General features: G+C 38.8%; 1 protein-coding gene across 3 annotated transcripts in view; it reads right to left on the reverse strand.

Moving 5' to 3' along the window:
• The window catches only part of LOC146390492 (uncharacterized), a 33,272-nt gene extending 17,400 nt beyond the window's left edge, over positions 1 to 15,872 (reverse strand). For 2 of the 3 annotated variants that reach the window (XM_084923545.1, XM_084923544.1), the window contains exons 1-9: positions 15,804 to 15,872; positions 6,895 to 8,813; positions 3,092 to 3,153; positions 2,340 to 2,606; positions 2,032 to 2,219; positions 1,530 to 1,729; positions 1,152 to 1,286; positions 309 to 407; positions 147 to 208 (exon numbers count right to left, since the gene is read on the reverse strand). In XM_084923545.1, coding sequence (XP_084779671.1) covers positions 147 to 208; positions 309 to 407; positions 1,152 to 1,286; positions 1,530 to 1,729; positions 2,032 to 2,219; positions 2,340 to 2,606; positions 3,092 to 3,153; positions 6,895 to 8,415 — 2,534 coding nt within the window. In that variant the 5' untranslated portion in view covers positions 8,416 to 8,813; positions 15,804 to 15,872. The remainder of the gene's footprint in view (positions 1 to 146; positions 209 to 308; positions 408 to 1,151; positions 1,287 to 1,529; positions 1,730 to 2,031; positions 2,220 to 2,339; positions 2,607 to 3,091; positions 3,154 to 6,894; positions 8,814 to 15,803) is intronic. The other variant, XM_084923546.1, reaches the window with a different exon arrangement.
• Between the last annotated feature and the right edge of the window lie 1,873 nt (positions 15,873 to 17,745).

Below are 17,745 nucleotides of genomic sequence, written 5' to 3' on the forward strand. Positions count from 1 at the left end.
GTACAGCAACTACAGCAAATTCTAATTATATTGAATCAAACAAATAAATTTTTTTCCCTCTCACAGAGGACACAAAATGCTGCTGGTATAAATGAATATTTATAATTATGGGGGGAAAAAAAGAGTACATGTGAGGCATGTCTTACTGCTGAGGGCGCTTCTTTTGCTCTGTTGTACAAGTTAGAAGAGGTCTCTTAGAAACAGCATCCTTTAAAAAAAAAAGAAAAAGATTTATTTTGGATTACTCTGATTACTGATTGTGCATACTCTCAAATTAAAGACAAATAAAGATAGAAGAGGTTAAATACCTTTCCTTTCACAACAGCGACTTGCACTCCTTTCACACTGAGGTTCTTTATTTTTCTCAATTTTTCAGCATCTTCCTCCTTCTCAAAACACGCGACTGCCTATATATAAACATCCAAGATGATTGCTTACTACAATTATGAACATCATCTCACAACGTATTCACTAACAAATTCCTAAATTTAAAAGGTCTTTGGAAGTCTGCTTTCTTTAGTTAGAATTAGGCATTGTTACGTTTATTCACTTTCTTTCTAAAGTCTCAAGCCTTTAAAAGCCACATCCAGTGAGTTACTGAACTGCTGTTTTAGCCCTGCAACAGTAACTTGCACATGTTGATCCAGAGCAGGAAACGATATTCCAACACAGAAAATTTAACCCTTTATTGATTACCTGTAGAAGTAACTTTACGTTGAATATCAATAACGTTTTGTTTGACACATTCTGAAACAGATTCGACAACTTCAAGATGGCTCTTAAATTCTGATTGGGATTTATACATGCAAGTCATTAACCAGCTTCATTAAGAATACTGACTGCTCAGCACGACACTCTAGACCAAACAGCAGTTCCTTGTTAATGACGTCAGTGCAAAGATGTTTTGGATAAAGATTTTATGCCAAGTAGCAAAACAAAAGCAAAGTAGAAGGGCTCTCCAATATCAGTATAAAAGCAATTGCAAATTTATCATTTAGTGGATTTCTTCCTCTTTCCATGCTCCGCCACTTCCCACGTAATTAAACTTTGATACCTATCACACACTTTGTTATTGCTGATGTGAAAAGATGAAATGGTACACTTTTACAGCAAAAAGACATACACACTCTTTTTACTCTAACTGTACATACCTGCAGTTTGGACCTCAACAATAGAACTGACTTGGTTTTTCCAAAAAAACCCACAGCAGCAACCACATCATTGTATGAAATTGAATCATAAATCCCTTCCAGCCTCACCATGGTTGGAGGTAAAGGTTTATCACACTATGAAAACAAAACAAAACAGAAAAAAGACAAAGTTACACCAAATATAGATGTGATCATGACAGGATGAACCCAGCTGTTTTTTAAATATATTATTTGTTGTAGATGAACACATCGGTGTCCAGCCTTTACAAAATCAGCAGCAACTCCTGACACATTGTTACTGATCAAGGCATTGAGCAGTGACTCACATAAACAAAATTACCATATGTTAACTGCCTGTAACCAAACAAACACACCAACCTTAGGTTTTGCAGAGAAAATTGCCCATCTCTTCTGGAAGACAGGTTTAGCTTCGGGGGTCTTGGATGTCAATTCCCTCCTTGCTGGACGGCAGGATGACAATGAAGGGGCAGTAGTTGATAATGGCTCATCCAGTAAGACAGGAGCCAAATTTTTCACCACCATCTCCAAGTCAGGCTGTTCGGGCAAAGACTGAACATCTGCAGGGACAACGATGGCAGAAAAAACAGCCTTTCACTGTACACTACAAGGGAGGTGTCCAATATGATTAAATACAGAGCTACAAAAGCACTTTATTGAAAACAACACAAGTTATTTATTGTTATTAAGTCAATTTTAAAGAAAACACAAAAAAAATATCTGGTTGAGGCTGGTTTCCTCTATCTTTTACAGTATAAACTAGTAATATATTTGTGTTTAGCAAGTGTAAATTAACCACAGAATAACCAACTTGTGCACTTGGTTAACTTATAAAATACAAAATGTTTGCAATTTATCAGACCTGGAGTGTCCTGCAGCTTCATTGTACTTTTCAATTTCTTTGGTTGAGGGGATGACCTCTCCATTGATGGCTGTCTTTTAAGGCCTCTGCTAAGTTTCTCATCTCTTCTTCTCAGGTCAGACCATTGCTCATGGCTCCTCAGGTCTGACTGATGACGGTAGGAGTTGGGGTTTTTATAACGCGGTGAGCTGGAAGGACAAATCAAATTCAAAATTTCTAAAAATGACAAAACGGCTGAAAGCGATATTAGCAATATTTCTGACATATAAAAATGCTGATATTAATGTTTGTCTCCAACTAGTGAGTACCTGTGAGTATGTCTGGAGCTGTGTGGGGATCGTGACCCACTCTTGATTTTCTCTCTTCTACCCTCAGAGCTGTGGTGGTGTTTGTGAGGGCTGTGTGAATGAGAAGAACAATAGCTACTAGGGCTAGCCCTTCTTCCATTTGAGCCATGCCTTTGGCGTGGGCTGTGTGAGCGAGAGCGAGAACTCTCATGTCTGGTTTTCTGATGACGATGCTGGGAAGTTTCAGCAGATGTGGAGGGCATGGGATTGTTTTCTGTGCCTACATCACTAAAGGATATTAATAAAGAAATGAACGGGTAAACAAATAAAAAGGAAATGCTGTAAAGCTTCTGTGATTGGTTTTTGCCTGATGACAAATATTGTTACCTTGACAATGGTACTACACTACCATCCCACTCTGGGTACCAGTGGGATGAAAATAAAATTTAGAAAAGCTATTTAAAACAGCAACTATTAAAAACCAAAAGCAACTACAGGAGGTATCCTAAAGAATGGCTTCTGAAAGAACTGATTAACCCTTAAAGATTATCAACAATGTTTTTGGGTGGCTCATATTCTGTCAAATAAACTGCTTTAGAGGACCTAAGGTATGGAACATATAGCACACCCTAGAAGTAGTAAAATAAAATTACATCAGGAGGTTTCTGTCGAGTCTACCCCACAAGGTCTGGAAAAACTGTGATTCTCACTAATCAATCAAAAAAAAGGACAAAGATCTTTAAAATTTGTAGTTAAAAGGAAGAAAGACTGACTGTATCTGGAGGAGTTTGCAGTTTTCAGTATGAATGCTGGTATTCTGGTGTAAGATCCAATCCTAAGACACAGGAAACAAGAAGAAATGTAATGTTATCAGTTTTAATGCCCCCAGCCTTCAGTTCAGTTACCATCTGAAAACACAAATAAACACAACTGTGGCCTCAAGTCCCTTACGGCTCAGTCATACTAAAATGCAGTAGTAAAAATAGCAGGGGAGAAAAAACCCACTGCTGGCCATCCAGTGATTGCACTGATTTTAATTTTGTTTTTTTGGTCCAAGTAGTTGGTTTCCCAGAGGTTGAGTGTGCAATATCCTAAACCTCTGTGCGGCCATCTTTAGTCACAATGTAATTACACAGGTTGCCCAATGGAAGGTAACCAGTTTACAAACAACTACAGTCTATTATGGATTGACTGACCCATGATCACAAATTGCCTGTGACTCATTTCTTTGCAATAAGGTTGGGAAACGGTTCTAGTTATAGTCCTACATAAAAGCTGTTGCCTATATGACTTGGAGTTAGGGCCGGGCCATATCATACCGTTCGCGGTAATACCGGTGTAATGTTGGGCAACGATAAGAAGATGAAATATCGCGATAGAATATGGGTGAAACGCGCATGCGCAGTGCCTTTGTTTACATACGCACATGGCGACGCAGAATGAGAATAGCGAAAGTGGATCGTTGAATGAAACGGATGAACCAGAATAGGTTTGTAAAAATGCTGCAACTTCAGTGGTGTGGAACTGGTTTGGCTTTCAACCATCAGATACACAACAAAGCACTATTTTTGGCAGAGCATGCTAGCGGGCCGTCGTTATTACTGTGTTTATTGGGAAATACGGCACACTTAAAATCAATCCTTTGATTTTTCTGAAAATCGACAGTGCCCCTTATAATCCCGTGTGCCTTATGTATGAATTCTGGTTGTGTTTACTGACCTCGAAACGATTTTATGTGGTACACGGCGCTCGAAAATCTGTCAAATGTTTCAGTGCGACTTTGCTAAGCTACGAAGCTGCACCGCTTGATGGATTGTCGGAGCATTACGGCTATCGTAGGCAGGAGCCTCGCGGAGTGATACGTACTGTGCTTCAACATAATATTACCGTATTGTGTGCGTATAACCTCTTTTTAAATTTTGTGGATATTATACATGGTTATGCTGAGGATATGTCGGCCAATTTCCACTGGAAATGCCTTTTGGTTAAACTGTCAGCAAGGATTTGCATTCGCACTGTAATTTTTTATATAACTTTAATGCACTTAAAAAAGCTGCTTGTTTAAGTGAAAATACATTGATGTTTTCTCTTTTTTTTGCACTAATAAAGTTGTGAAGTTGTAAAGTATTTTGTCTAGTGTCAATTATATCGTCAGTTATATCGTTATCGCAAATTTTCAAATGTATATCGTGATAAATATTTTTGGTCATATCGCCCTGCTCTACTTGGAGTTACATTGCCACCCTGCAGCAACTACATCTGTTTGTGGAGGAAACTTCTGTTTCAGAATTATGAGGTTCTGGCTGAACTCTTAATGTAAATTCAGGTTTATGTACATTTCAGTTTATATAGACAGCAACAGATAAGCGTTTTTCTATCATTTATCTCAGTTGATTGGCATATTACTACAATGAGATGGCATATAATTGCTAATTCGACCCCATTCACACACAAACTGGTAGCAGAAAAGTTCTGTCTTATTGCCACTTTGTTATAGTATTGATACAGCAACGTTTTGAAGACAGCAACTGACTTAGTAATCCCCATCTTCGAAGCAACTATTTCAAAAGCAATGTAAATTCATTGTACATGGCCCAAGTAATTTGAGTCGTACTGCAGTCTCCTAACACTGTTTTGCCTAGTGTGACTGCAGCATTAGACAGTCAAATTTTGTTCATCACTATGATGCCCTGTGACATTATGCAATGCTAACTTGGACGTATATCCAGGTTGTCAAGGAAACAGCACTAAGCAATAAACCTCAAAAAGCATGTCATACATTTGTATAGAAAAAGACTGATTAAATTTTGAAAAATATGATAGATGATAATCATAGAAGTAACTACAGTTCAGTCCATAAGTTTTTGGACAACTGCTAAATTTTTGTGATTTTGCCTCAGTATGCCACTAGATTTGATGTGGCTGAATTCCGATTGATTTTCAGACTTAATTAATTTATCTCAAACTTTTTCAGAAGCTCACAAGTAACTGTACAAATGCACATAGTCTTAAAAGATAATGACTTCCTAAAGTCCTGAACCCATACGAACTCCCAAATACTGTTTCCTTCTTTGAGATGCTCTGCCTTTACTGCAGGCACCTTCAATGGCTAATTGTTTGTGTGTCTCTCTCTTTTTTCAATACCTATTTTCTTTGCCTTGAGAAATTCTTCAGTTATTTCATTATCCATTTGCACTGTGAAAACACTATCTTTGCAGTTCTGCATCATTTGGCTAAAAATTGAGCGGGGAGTACAGCACTGTACAATTAATTCATCTGCTACCTCAATCAGCAGTCACTGAGACTATTCTCCTCATTCTACCAGTAGCCACACAATTCCTCTACAATGTTTGTCAAATTTGACATTCTTTGGATCATGAGCTGTTCCTTTCCTTATATTGTTACAAAATTTCATATTGTTTTTGTTAACCGGTACACAGCTTACAGCTTGTGGTGCACACCTTACTGGAATACTTTTGTCAATATTACTGATTCAGTGAAACAATGTTTAACCCTTTAAGACCTACCATAGAACCAAGTTCGCCAGAGCTTATATTATATTTTTACATGTTGTAGTGCCATTTTTGGGAGCATTTCAAGTTGCTATACATCAATACAACCATTACAGCCTAAATTTTAATATTATGCATGCATTAAGTGCATAGTAATTACATGAATTGCAAAAAAGTGCAATAAACTACAAAAAAATTGAAAATCGTTTTTGTTTTTTAACATATATTTCCAGTTAGAGAAATTTAAGAGGCTTATCCCTCAAAACTGTAAATACAAAAAAGTTGCACAAAATAGTTTCCCACCACAGGAAATTTATTTTGAGTGTCTTCATAGTTTTATTTTTGAAATACACCAATTTCTATACACTGCAGGAAAAACGAAAATAAATATTATAGTGCAAATTTGCAAAAAAGCAGCATATGCATCAAAATAAACAATTTCCAGCAGTGCAATATGAGTCCTAAGCATCCCAGAAACGACACAGAAAGTCATAAAGTCAAACATAACTTTTAAAAACACCACTATAAGCTCATGAGGCCTTGATGATAAAAAACTACATTTCCGCAAAAATGACGTCACTTCCGGTTTCGGGCAGGTCATGGCGGACATGCGATAGTTCGTGCTGATGGACTAGGAAGTGTTACAAACAGCTGATCGGATCGGCAAAGCGTGTTACTGGAATATTATGTTTTTGTTGCTGCAAGTGCTTTTTATGCAGTTTTTGCACAGCTATATGTGGAAGGAAACCGTGACCTAGCTGATGGCATAAGATGTAAGTACAACTCCTCCGGTTTCATATGCAAAAAAAATTATTGCGCTAGCTTACGTGGTTGCAGTGCTACCGGGATTTAAAAATAGTTACGCAAAACGGAGCGTGCCCACTCTGACCGGTTTTAAAGGGTTAAAATCAACTGAAAGTACCATTTATAGATTTTTTTTCAACAAATAGCCATCAGTTCTTCCAAATGAAAAGAAAATGAAATTGAAACTCAATCAAAATAACCTAATCTTAAAAAACTTGTCCTCCTAAACAAGGGCAAATAGAGTATACTCTTCCACCCACCTTCATATGAGCACATCGTTGTAAACACAGAGAACAGGTATGTGGAAAGATTTTTGGTGTGGCTGCAGCATAGTCTTGCTTCATGGCCCTTGTTGGGAGAGCCTTTGAAAGCTCCCTGTTTGCCAAGCACTGCTTATTGGAAGATGGAATAGTTATGGTACTTCGGGGGGAAGAAAGTAGAGAAACTGGTTTTGCAGCAGCATTCATGATCTGTTTACTCTGCCTTCTTAGCTGTTGTTGTGTCCACTTGTGCTGCTTCTTGTTCATCGGTTCAGCAACCTTAGAGTCTTGTTCTTGAGTTGTACTCTCTTCCTTGGTGTGAATGTAATCATTATCGGGATGCACAACACAGACCACACTGAGAGGTGGCTGAGTTTTTAAGGCTGACTGCTGATATGTCTCTGGTTCTTTAAAGAGAACTAGCCTGGAGACCTCAGACATCTTAGGAAATCTTGAGTCTGTGTCCTTCTTCGGTGGAGAAAAAGAGCTGATGATTTCTTGAGAAGACCGGCTTGGTTGGATCTGTTGAGCTGCATTACTGCCTTGAGAAGTCACACAGACTTGGACTGAGCTCAGACTGGAAACAGTATCCTGCAGGTCAAATGGTGAAACCATCGTACTGGTTTTCCCTTCCATCATACTTTTTTGGAGTGGTTCTCTATTGTGGCTGCTACTCTCATAACAGTCCATCAACAACATACTTCTACTCCCACCATTGCTAGCTCTCTTGTCACTGCTCTTCCCAATCTCATCTACAGTATATTTGGCAGTGTGTCCAGAGTCAATCACTTTACTTGGTTGAACAGTAGGTGACATTTCATCCTGCCACATCTCTTCTCCTCTTTTTGTATTTAACCTGTCCCTTCTACTCATACTAGTGGTTGGCTGAAGATCTGGATTTGGTTCTGATTGAACTGCATTTGTACCCCTTTGATTGCGTATTTGTTGTAAGATAAAAGGCAGGTTACTAGGGGTGATCTGGTCTTCGGGGTAAGAAATCAGATATTCCAAGTCTTCTTTTTCAAGTCCAAACTGCAAAAGGATGTTAGCAGCTTCTTCTGATGTGTACTGAGGGTACCTGGACTCTGCCACAGCCACAGGTTTGTCAGGCAGTTGAGAGTCATAATCACCTAAACCTGGAATGGATTGGATATGACATTCTCCTTCACTCAGAGCAGCAAATCTACTGTCATGACTGCTTTTATTTCTATAAGAAGCCGGTGATGCATGGAATTTAGAAGAAGAAGAATCCTCAATTTCACTTTTGTAGTTTGGCAACCAGTCCATGCCGCTATCAACATCAGAGAGTCTTTGAGAGAGCGAAGACACCGGATTGCTTGTTTCAGTGATTGATGAATGAAACTCATCTCTAGGCGTGCTAGTAAAATGACTGTCCTGAGAGTCAGCCAGAGTCATAGACCTGTTAGGGTCCCCACTTGCATGTACATCCGATAGTCCATACTGCCCCTGGTTGGAACTTTGGTTCCCAGAGGCATGGGTGTTATCCATGGGATGGGACATGATCTTATCACCCTCCAGAAGGTTATGTAGGGCTGGGGTAGTCAGGAAGGAGGATGCTGCAGTTAGACATGGAGATGGCGTGCTGAATATTGTTGGTAAGGTGGTAGGTCAGCAGGCAACTACAAGAGTGCCATTTATCTATATCAGTGCAAGGTGGATGTTCAAAAGACTCAACTCCAAGGTAACTTCTCCTCAATCACTAGTGAGATCCCTGGAAGCTCTCAATGTTGTGGCCTTTGTAGAGGCCCTGGAGCAGAAGAAGAGATACTATCCCTCAAAAATAACAAAAAGTTGAAAAATTAAAAATGGAAAATGGTGTTATTGAACTGGTGTGGGCGTCAATTTCTTGGATCGATGGAATTCATCATCTGCATGGTCTTGTCCTGATTTGCTCAGTCCTGCAAGATAGAAATGATGTCACTGATATCATGTCAGGGTCTTTTCTGGGAAAAAAAAAAAAAAAAGAAAGACAGACAAAAAGCAAAGCAGGCAAAAGCATAAAATGATAGGTGAAGAGAAGAAAGAAGATCATATGACATAGAAAATACATTTATTTAGTCTTTCTTTCAATGAGACCCACCTAAGTATGTCTGACAAAGTATTTCAATTTCTATCTGTAAGAAAGAACAATGCCAATTATGATCAATTTACTAGTGGACAAACCCCTCTCTTATTCTAAAAGCTTCAACCAGCTAGCCTTGGCCTCTACCATCTCATGCTTCTCTGGCAGCTGGTTGTGGAAATCCTCAATATTGTGCAGTTGCTTTCACAGGGAAGATCTCATCTTACGACTAGACAGACTCCAACTTGACCTTTTGGACTGCAGCTAAAGAGGTATTCCCTTTCTGGGGAGATCTTTAAGTTTGAATTGCACTCAAATCAGCAGATGCAAGACCGGTTTACTTTTCTGAAGCAGAACAAGGATCAGCTGTGATCCAAAACCAAGCAGCTAATTTTACGGTTCTATTCTCAATTTGTCACAAGAAAAATTGGAAATTGCATACAGATATTTATTGAATAAAATATAAACATACATGAAAATACAGAATAAGGCAAACACAGGGTTTATTTAATTGACAATATTGAGTATGACCACAGGCTGAAATGGAGTCGCAAACCACGAGAGAACCTCCGCCGTGTTTTACAGATAGCTGTAAATGACGACTGTTATACCTCTCTCCTGATCTCCTGCGGATACATTGATGACGGGCTGAACAAAAAAAATTTCAAGTTTGGATTCACCACTCCATAAGACTCACTGCAACTGACTTCCAGTCCAGTTCTTGTGTAATCTGGCATACCTCAGCCTTTCCTCCTTATTTCCCTTTCTTAAGAATGGCATCCTGACAGTCACCCTTCCCCTGAGACCATTTCTGATGAGGCTTTAGTAGGCAGTAGATAGATCAGCTGAAGTTCCAGATGTATCTCTTAGGTCCTGTGTCAGATGTGTTTTCCTAGTTTTTAGTTTGTAGGTTTCCCACTTTCCTAAATTTTTTAAGGACACACTGTATGTATAAGTGTTCAGCTAAAAGCTCTTTGGGAATTACCTTATTGGTGCAAAAACACAGTTTTATATCTGGAAACAGTTTTTTCCAGATTGTAAAGAAATTATATAAGAAAATATATTTTTGTGAAAAAGTTCCTATTTTAAAATGGGTCTTTTAACCTGTCTGTTATGAGTGAATTTTTTTCATGCGTGAATAATTCATAGATCAGTCTTAAGCAGTGTTGGTCAAGTTACTTGAAAAAAGTAACTGATTACTTCCCCCAAAGAGTAATCCCGTTACTTTACTGATTACTTATTAGTAATTAGTTACTTAGTTACTTTGTAAAAAACACGATTTACAACCTGAATAGGTGATAAAGCAATAGATCTTTCAGCCCAATTCTACTTTTTCTACATAATCCATCATACAAAATGTTATCAAATCGAAACGTCTGTTTTTAAAACTTGTTTTATTAGTTTTAGTCTTTTAACTTTATGCATCAAGCAAAAATTAAATTATATGCAACATTCTCTGACTGGAAGAAATTTGTTTAACATTTAAACCTATTTTCTGCACATTCCAGCACATAAAATAAAATAGTTTTTTGTGTTTACACCCACTCTTTCAAATAGATACAAGTAAAACACAGCAGAAAATAAATAAAATTTCAGCTCTATTTTCACCTGTAAAGCAGGAGTGGGGTAGGCGGAGGTTTACCCTGGTGCAGGTGTGCCGCAGCGGTCAGTTGAAGAATCCGCGAGTTTCTCTGTGAATTTCCCATTACGTCGTAGCGCACTCGGTGCTTGCTCGGAAGTTTAGGGTTTTTTTTTCGCTGTAAAAAGAATTTTTCTTCCCACACACAACGGACACTAATGTTTTTGTCACTTTTTATGGAATCAAACTCAAAATCAGGTCAGTACTTTAAACGCTGCACGCTCATACTCTCTCCCGCACTCGATATATTATCCATTGTTGATCTGCACACAGCTGTTGTCACGAACGTCGCACTCGCTTACGTCACTGTCATGAGACATTCTCACAAAAAAATCACGGTTAATAATCCCTTACTTTACTCGTTACTTGAAAAAAGTAATCAGATTACAGTAACGCGTTACAGTAATGCCTTACTGCCCATCTCTGGTCTTAAGTGACTTAGCAAATGTTTAAAACACCTCTGAAAATGGTCAGGTACAAAGACTGGACTGAAAATGAGTGTGAAAGAAGCCAATGTCCAAAGCAAAACTTTGGAAGACCTTCAGAAAGTGTGGAAAACTATTGCTTAAGAGCACTTAAAAATGTTAATACAGTCTGGCTCCTTGGAAGCAAAACATAATGAAATGTGGCAAGATGAATAAAAGACATCCCATTTCACATGCCAAGAAAGGAAGTTATTTAAAAAATAAATACATTTTCCACTTACTGCTACAAGATTACCTGAACAACCGTGACATTTTTTTCTATGTTGCCTAATCAGGATTATGCAACCCTGAATATTAATTCATTTCCTACACCAAGTGCACACATCAACATTACAACCTGACTTCTGAGATATAACAGGATCATCTCCCACAATGAGACACTCTTAATTCCTTTAGTAGTTTCATTTCATGGGAAATAAAAATGGCTGCCAAGAAAAAGGTTTTCTGAACACGCCACCTGAACAGACCAGAGGCGCTTACACTGTTGTGGAAGTTTCCATTTAATAAAGCCTGCAGACAAATGGTGAGCAGTAGCTAATATTCTTTCATCAGAAAAGGACAAAAACCCAAGCTTGGTCAGAGAAGCCAACATTGCTGGGGCAGTTGATTGGCAGAGTCTCTGCTTGAGCCCAGAATGGCCCTGAGTTTAAATACCTCCTACAGAAACAAAAGGCAGTACGCAGCTGTTTTCACACCTTTGGTCTTCACACTCCCTTGCTATCTCTTACAGTGGTTGAAGAGACAAAAGGCTCCGCTACCTTTAGAATTGTCTGCTTTTCCTCCAACTTCCTGAGATACAATCACCCGGCTTTTCAATGGCATGAATGTGTTAGACGTTGAGACCTTTGGAGAATGTGAATAATACATACATAAAATGCGGTGGTGCATTTTCCACAGTGACAAGCCAAAATGCCTGCTGTGGAAAAGGCCTTTAGTGAAACATACCACACTGTATTTACAGTTGAATATGGGGGGGGGTTATAATATGGCGGTTAATGGGGGTAAGAATACAAAATAGAAAACAGGCCTGGAATGGGAACAAAGAATTGGGGTGCAAGGCAGGAGGGCAATCAACCCCCACCCCAAGGGCAGGGCAGGACACAACACTTACTGAGGGTGAGGGGCAGACAAAGGGCAAACAGACACTATCTTAAAAGGAGATGGGGGATAGGGTGTCAGCACCCCTGGCCACTGTACCAGTGTTTTTCCTATGTGGGAGTGTTTTACTGTAGGGGGAGGAGATCAGAGGTTATGACTTTTGTGGAATTCTTTAGATCAGCCTTTAGAATAGGACTGCAGTGTGCTGATCTCCAGATGCATCTATAAGAGTAATGGGAAATAAAAGTATTGTGTGAAACTTGGAAACATCTCTGCGTGATCTGTGATTGTCCTGCTAAACCTCAGTGCTGCGTTCGATACTGTCGACCATAATATTCTATTAGAGCGATTAGAACGTGCTGCAGGTATTACAGGTTCTATTTCTCTCTCAATATCAGACTTGATTTAAACTTTGCTGATCAACTGAGCGTTTATAAAATATGCTGTGGCAAATAAATTAGCAGAAAAATAAATGGCCGAAGCCCCAAGATTATCTTAAAAACACTATTACTTAAAAACAAAGTATTGGTGTTATTCCTAATTTATTTTCACTCTTCTCATTTGAGCTCAGAGTGCATTAAGCTTTGACTGGTGAATTGAAATGATGTTAGCAAAACCTTATCTTTCTGTCTGTGTAATAGAGCAAATAGAGGCTAGAAGGATTTTGCTTTGGTTCTATCTTACATAATGTCTCTCAGACAAAACATAATGAGTGAGCAAGAAAGAACCCAAAGCATTGTTACCTGAGCTTTTCAGTCACTCCACCAGATTTAAGAAAAAGATATAACTCACAAACATACAAAGACAGAAGTGTTAGTCTGTCAGGTGTGAAACACCTTCAAACTGCTGCTGCTTTGCCGTTGGCTTCCCCCATGTAATAGAAATTTGTTGTTCTGACGTGCCCTGATATCCTGCACTGTATGCTGAAAGCAGGGAGTGCACCAGATTCCTCTTTCAGTTTTGTTTCACGGTCAGCACACCGTGCAGCTGCACCTAGTTCTAAAACAGCTGGGCGAAGACAGCACAGTGAGAAGTTAACAGTCTGCTACATCCTTTGCATCCCTTTAAAAGAGGTTTTCTTTGCCTGATCTGACCCCTTAAGTCAGATTGCAACCACACTCTCCTGCTACCTGCTGCTATCACACATGAAAACATGCAACCAAAGCAAACAAAACAACTCATACATTAATAGGCTGGTTCTCAGGAGGATATGTGGGGCAAACCATTAATATTTGTACATTTACAGTCAGATGACATACCAACACAGTGTTGCTCCATCACACTCACAGAGAAAAACAGGAGGGAAGATTAGGAAGAGAGACGAGTGACATAACAGAAATACAGCTTTCTTTAATTTTTTTTATTTTATTTTGAAAAACAACATGTTTTTCTGTCATTTCTGCTCAATGGGATTAAACTGATGCAGTTCAAATAAACTGAGTTTCAGATCCCACTGATTCTTCTGAGACAGTATGTTGAGCTTAATCAAACAGAGCCTGAATGTATTTATTCTATTTATTGTTTTTTGGTAGAGTGGTTTTATTCTGGCCTTGCAAGAGAGTGGCAAATTGTCGAGGGTGAACGCTACCACTCGCCCTATGGTAGCTCTGACACTGATACTAATTTTGATGTTTACCACTGTGAGAATCCCCTCTTTTTTAACATGTTTCTCCAAAACCTGTATATGCCTTTGATGACAATGGTGCCTTTCCAGATGTGCAAGCTGCCAATTCCATGGGCACCAATGCACCTCCATACTGTCAGGCTTTTGAACTGAGTGCTGATAACAAGGCAGATGGTCCTTGTCTTCTTTATTCAGAAGGACAAATTGTCTATTTCAGATTTGACTCATCTGACAGCAGAACGTTTTTTCCACTTTGCCTCAGCCCATTACAAGTGGGATGACATGTTTACACATGGCTCCTTCTTTTAATGAGCATGCTTTAACCTGCATTTGAGGACTGTATGCTGTGAAGCACATATGTGTTAATGAGATTTGAAAACCATTGTATGTGTTGTTTTTAAACATTTTGTTGTTTAAATTTTTGCAGAAATCAAGGTTGTGAAAGACAGTGATAAACTGTGAAACAGCAGAAACCTTATCAGGCATTCTGGGAAAATGCCCATGCTTAAAGACAGCACTTACTAAAGGCAGGGTGCCATCGTTTTTTAAAATCAGTTACATACTTAGATGTGCTCATAGATGTTTAGTGTGCTCAATATGCAAGATTTTGAATTACAACATATTCTAGCAGTCTTTACATAGCCCATCATCAGTCATCAGCTACAGACTACAAAGTAACTAATTTTGTTAGTGTTCAACGTAAACATCCAAGGTAGGAGGTAATGGTTAGCAATGTTTTATAATTAGCAGTAATTAATATTGATGAAATGTTTTTTATTTGAATTTAGAAGCAGAACATTGGAGGTTATCCAAGACTTTCCTGCAGTTTAACTAATTACTGTGTGTCATCTAACTCTATGGATGGCTAAAGCTTGGGATCATCTACATGGAAATGAAAATGTATACTATGCTGTAGAATGATATACTTTCCTGGGGCAGGATTGTATGTTAAACAGCTAAAATAAACCATTAACGTTATAAGTTGAGAGGTTAAAACTGTCAGTCAACCACCACTACAACTGGCAAAAAACTGTCCAAATAAGATCTAAAACACCAAACTCAACCATTATTACAAATTATGAGGACTTAAAACAAGAAACACTAAGTATAACGTATAAATAAAGAATGATATCAAATGTACATGAGGGACAGCGCGTAAAATGTTAGCTTGAGTATACAAATCAGATGCTTAAAATGTTTATTCCAGTAGAATACTTTTGCAGCAAGACAAATCTTACATAGACATCACACACATGGGCAGAATACGGCCTAAAGGCAGAAAACGAACCATTCAGTAAACCCCACGCTGTTTTAAAATGTATTGGAGACTCCACTCATAAGACAATGCAAATGCTCATAAATAGTGGGCTAAGATTTTCTTCATATAGTGATGCAAGTCTTTATCCATTTTAGGGTGTGGTGGTGCTGGAGCATATTCTAGCTGGGTCAGAAGTACACCCTGTATTTGCAGCATAATGACTTGTGTTTCATCACTGGTCTATGCAATAAGAAACTGGTACATCTGAAAACATTTTCAGTTGCTTACTGTCTGGCAAACTTTTGACTGTAGGTTGATCTGACACGTAAAGTTCAGTATTATTTAGCAACATGTTTCAGTTCACCACTAGGGTGCTTGACCCTTTACTTAGAATATCAATTTGAACGTGGCCCTCCGGAGAAGACCTAAAAACTTCTTAAAAACTCCAACAGGGGTGATACCTTATTTTTAACCTAATCATAGTTTAATATTAACGTTTCATTTGACTTTATTGATCTTTATCATGTTTAAAAAGGACCTCAAACGCCAAACTCCTGAGCCAAGTTATCAGTGGCACTGTGATAAAGTTAGCCTTACGTTTAACAACAAAACAGACGCGGAACACATTTTTCATAGTGAGTCTAAAGGCTGTAACAGACCAACAAACACCGACTGTGAGTAAAAGAATGAAACTCAGTTTGTTTATGGCTTTTGTTTCCTACCTTTCGTTATGGCTTTGCTTTCCTGTTGCTTTGATGTGCGGAAACTTCCTCTGCTGTCTGTTCCGGTTTGAAAGACGAGCCTTCAAAATAAAAGCACGACCTCTGAAAGACGCCGTTTCTATGACCCCCCCCCCCCCCCACACGCACACACACACACACACACCTTAGACAGTAAAGACTAAAAATAGACATCGAAGAAAAGCCGAATAAAAAAGAATGTTGAAAAGAGAGAACTAACCAAAACAATAATATTAGCACAATATGAGCTAATGAAAGAAATGAAATAAAAAGACAGGACCAAGGTGGCTGTGCAAAGGGAAATCCAAATATTTTGTTAGAAATTGTATAGTTTTTGGTGAAGCCCCGTGCCTACTGATCATGTCAACGATGAACTGCGATAAACAAAGCCACCTCCTGCACCTATTACTTTTCACTTATCCAAACCAGGGTCATGAGCGGGGACACTACGTCCATGAACCTTTTCTCTGATCGTTCTCTTTTCGTCCTGCCTGGCAGCGCCATTCTCAACATTTTCTTTTCATCATATCCACTATTTCTCCTCCGCACATGTCCAAAGCTTTGGATGCTTGACCTAAGGTATTTAAATTCACGTACAAAGCAGAAGTACCCATTTTTAATAATAATAATATCTAAAGTGATTTAATAATATGGCATAATTTATTGTTGGATTAATATTACAAATTCTGTAATAAATTATAAAAACAAATTAAAATAAATTGCATGGTAAATATACTAAATTAGAAGTAGCCAAAGCAACAATTACTTAATCATCTTGATTATCTAATGAAAACCTTTACACCAGGGGGCAGCCTTGTACCAGTGTTGAGACTTTTGCAACTGTTCTTTTAGCAAGTCTTTTTTTCCAGCCCCGCCCCAATCCTTCCTTACAGGTGCTTGTGTATTCACACTCTGTTGATGTGTCTACATGTTTTACAGTTATTTAAATCACAAATATTTAAAATAAGTACAATTTAAGTATGCGTATTATTTTTATTTGTTGTTTGTGCAAATATTCCCTATAATATAAAATGTAGCTTGCTTGTAATTCTTGAAATTAAGATAAGATAAGATTAAGATAACCTTTATTAGTCCTACACGTGGGAAATTTGTTTTGTCACAGCAGGAAGTGGACAGTGCAAAAGTTATGAGGCAAAAATTAGGATACAATAAGACAGTACACAACTGTACAGAATAGAATAAAAATAAAATACTATATACAGTAGAATAAAATAAAATAAATATACAATAAGATAAAAATAGAATACAAATGCTATATACAACTGAGTAAAAATACAACGATGACAGAAAAGATTATTGCACTTAGTGTTATTGCACATGTGTGGATGTGTGTGTTTGATCAGTTAAAGTCTTTATTGTGGAGTCTGACAGCAGTGGGGAGGAAAGACCTGCGAAATCTCTCCGTCCCACACCGTGGGTGCCGCAGTCTCCCACTGAAGGAGCTGCTCAGTGCTGTCACAGTCTGCTGCATGGGGTGGGAGATGTTGTCCAACAGTGATGACAGCTTAGCCACCATTCTCCTGTCACTCACCACCTCCACTGGGTCCAGAGGGCATCCTAGAACAGAGCTGGCCCTTCGGATCAGCCTGTTCAGTCTCTTCCTGTCCCCGGCAGAGATGCTGCCGCCCCAGCAGACCACACCATAGAAGATGGCTGAGGCCACCACAGAGTCATAGAAGGTCTTCAGGAGTGGGCCCTCCACTCCAAACGACCTGAGTCTCCGCAGCAGGTACAGCCTGCTCTGCCCTTTCCTGTAGAGGGCGTCTGAGTTATGAGTCCAGTCCAGTCTGTTGTTCAGATGAACACCAAGGTACCTGTAGCTGTCCACAGCCTCAATGTCCATACCTCGGATGTTCAGTGGTTGCAGTGGAGAATGCTTGTGCCTGCGGAAGTCTACCACCAG

Source organism: Perissodus microlepis, chromosome 3 (genome assembly GCF_051167445.1).
Source record: "Perissodus microlepis isolate ML-2025 ecotype Zambia chromosome 3, ASM5116744v1, whole genome shotgun sequence".
NCBI lineage: Eukaryota > Metazoa > Chordata > Actinopteri > Cichliformes > Cichlidae > Perissodus > Perissodus microlepis.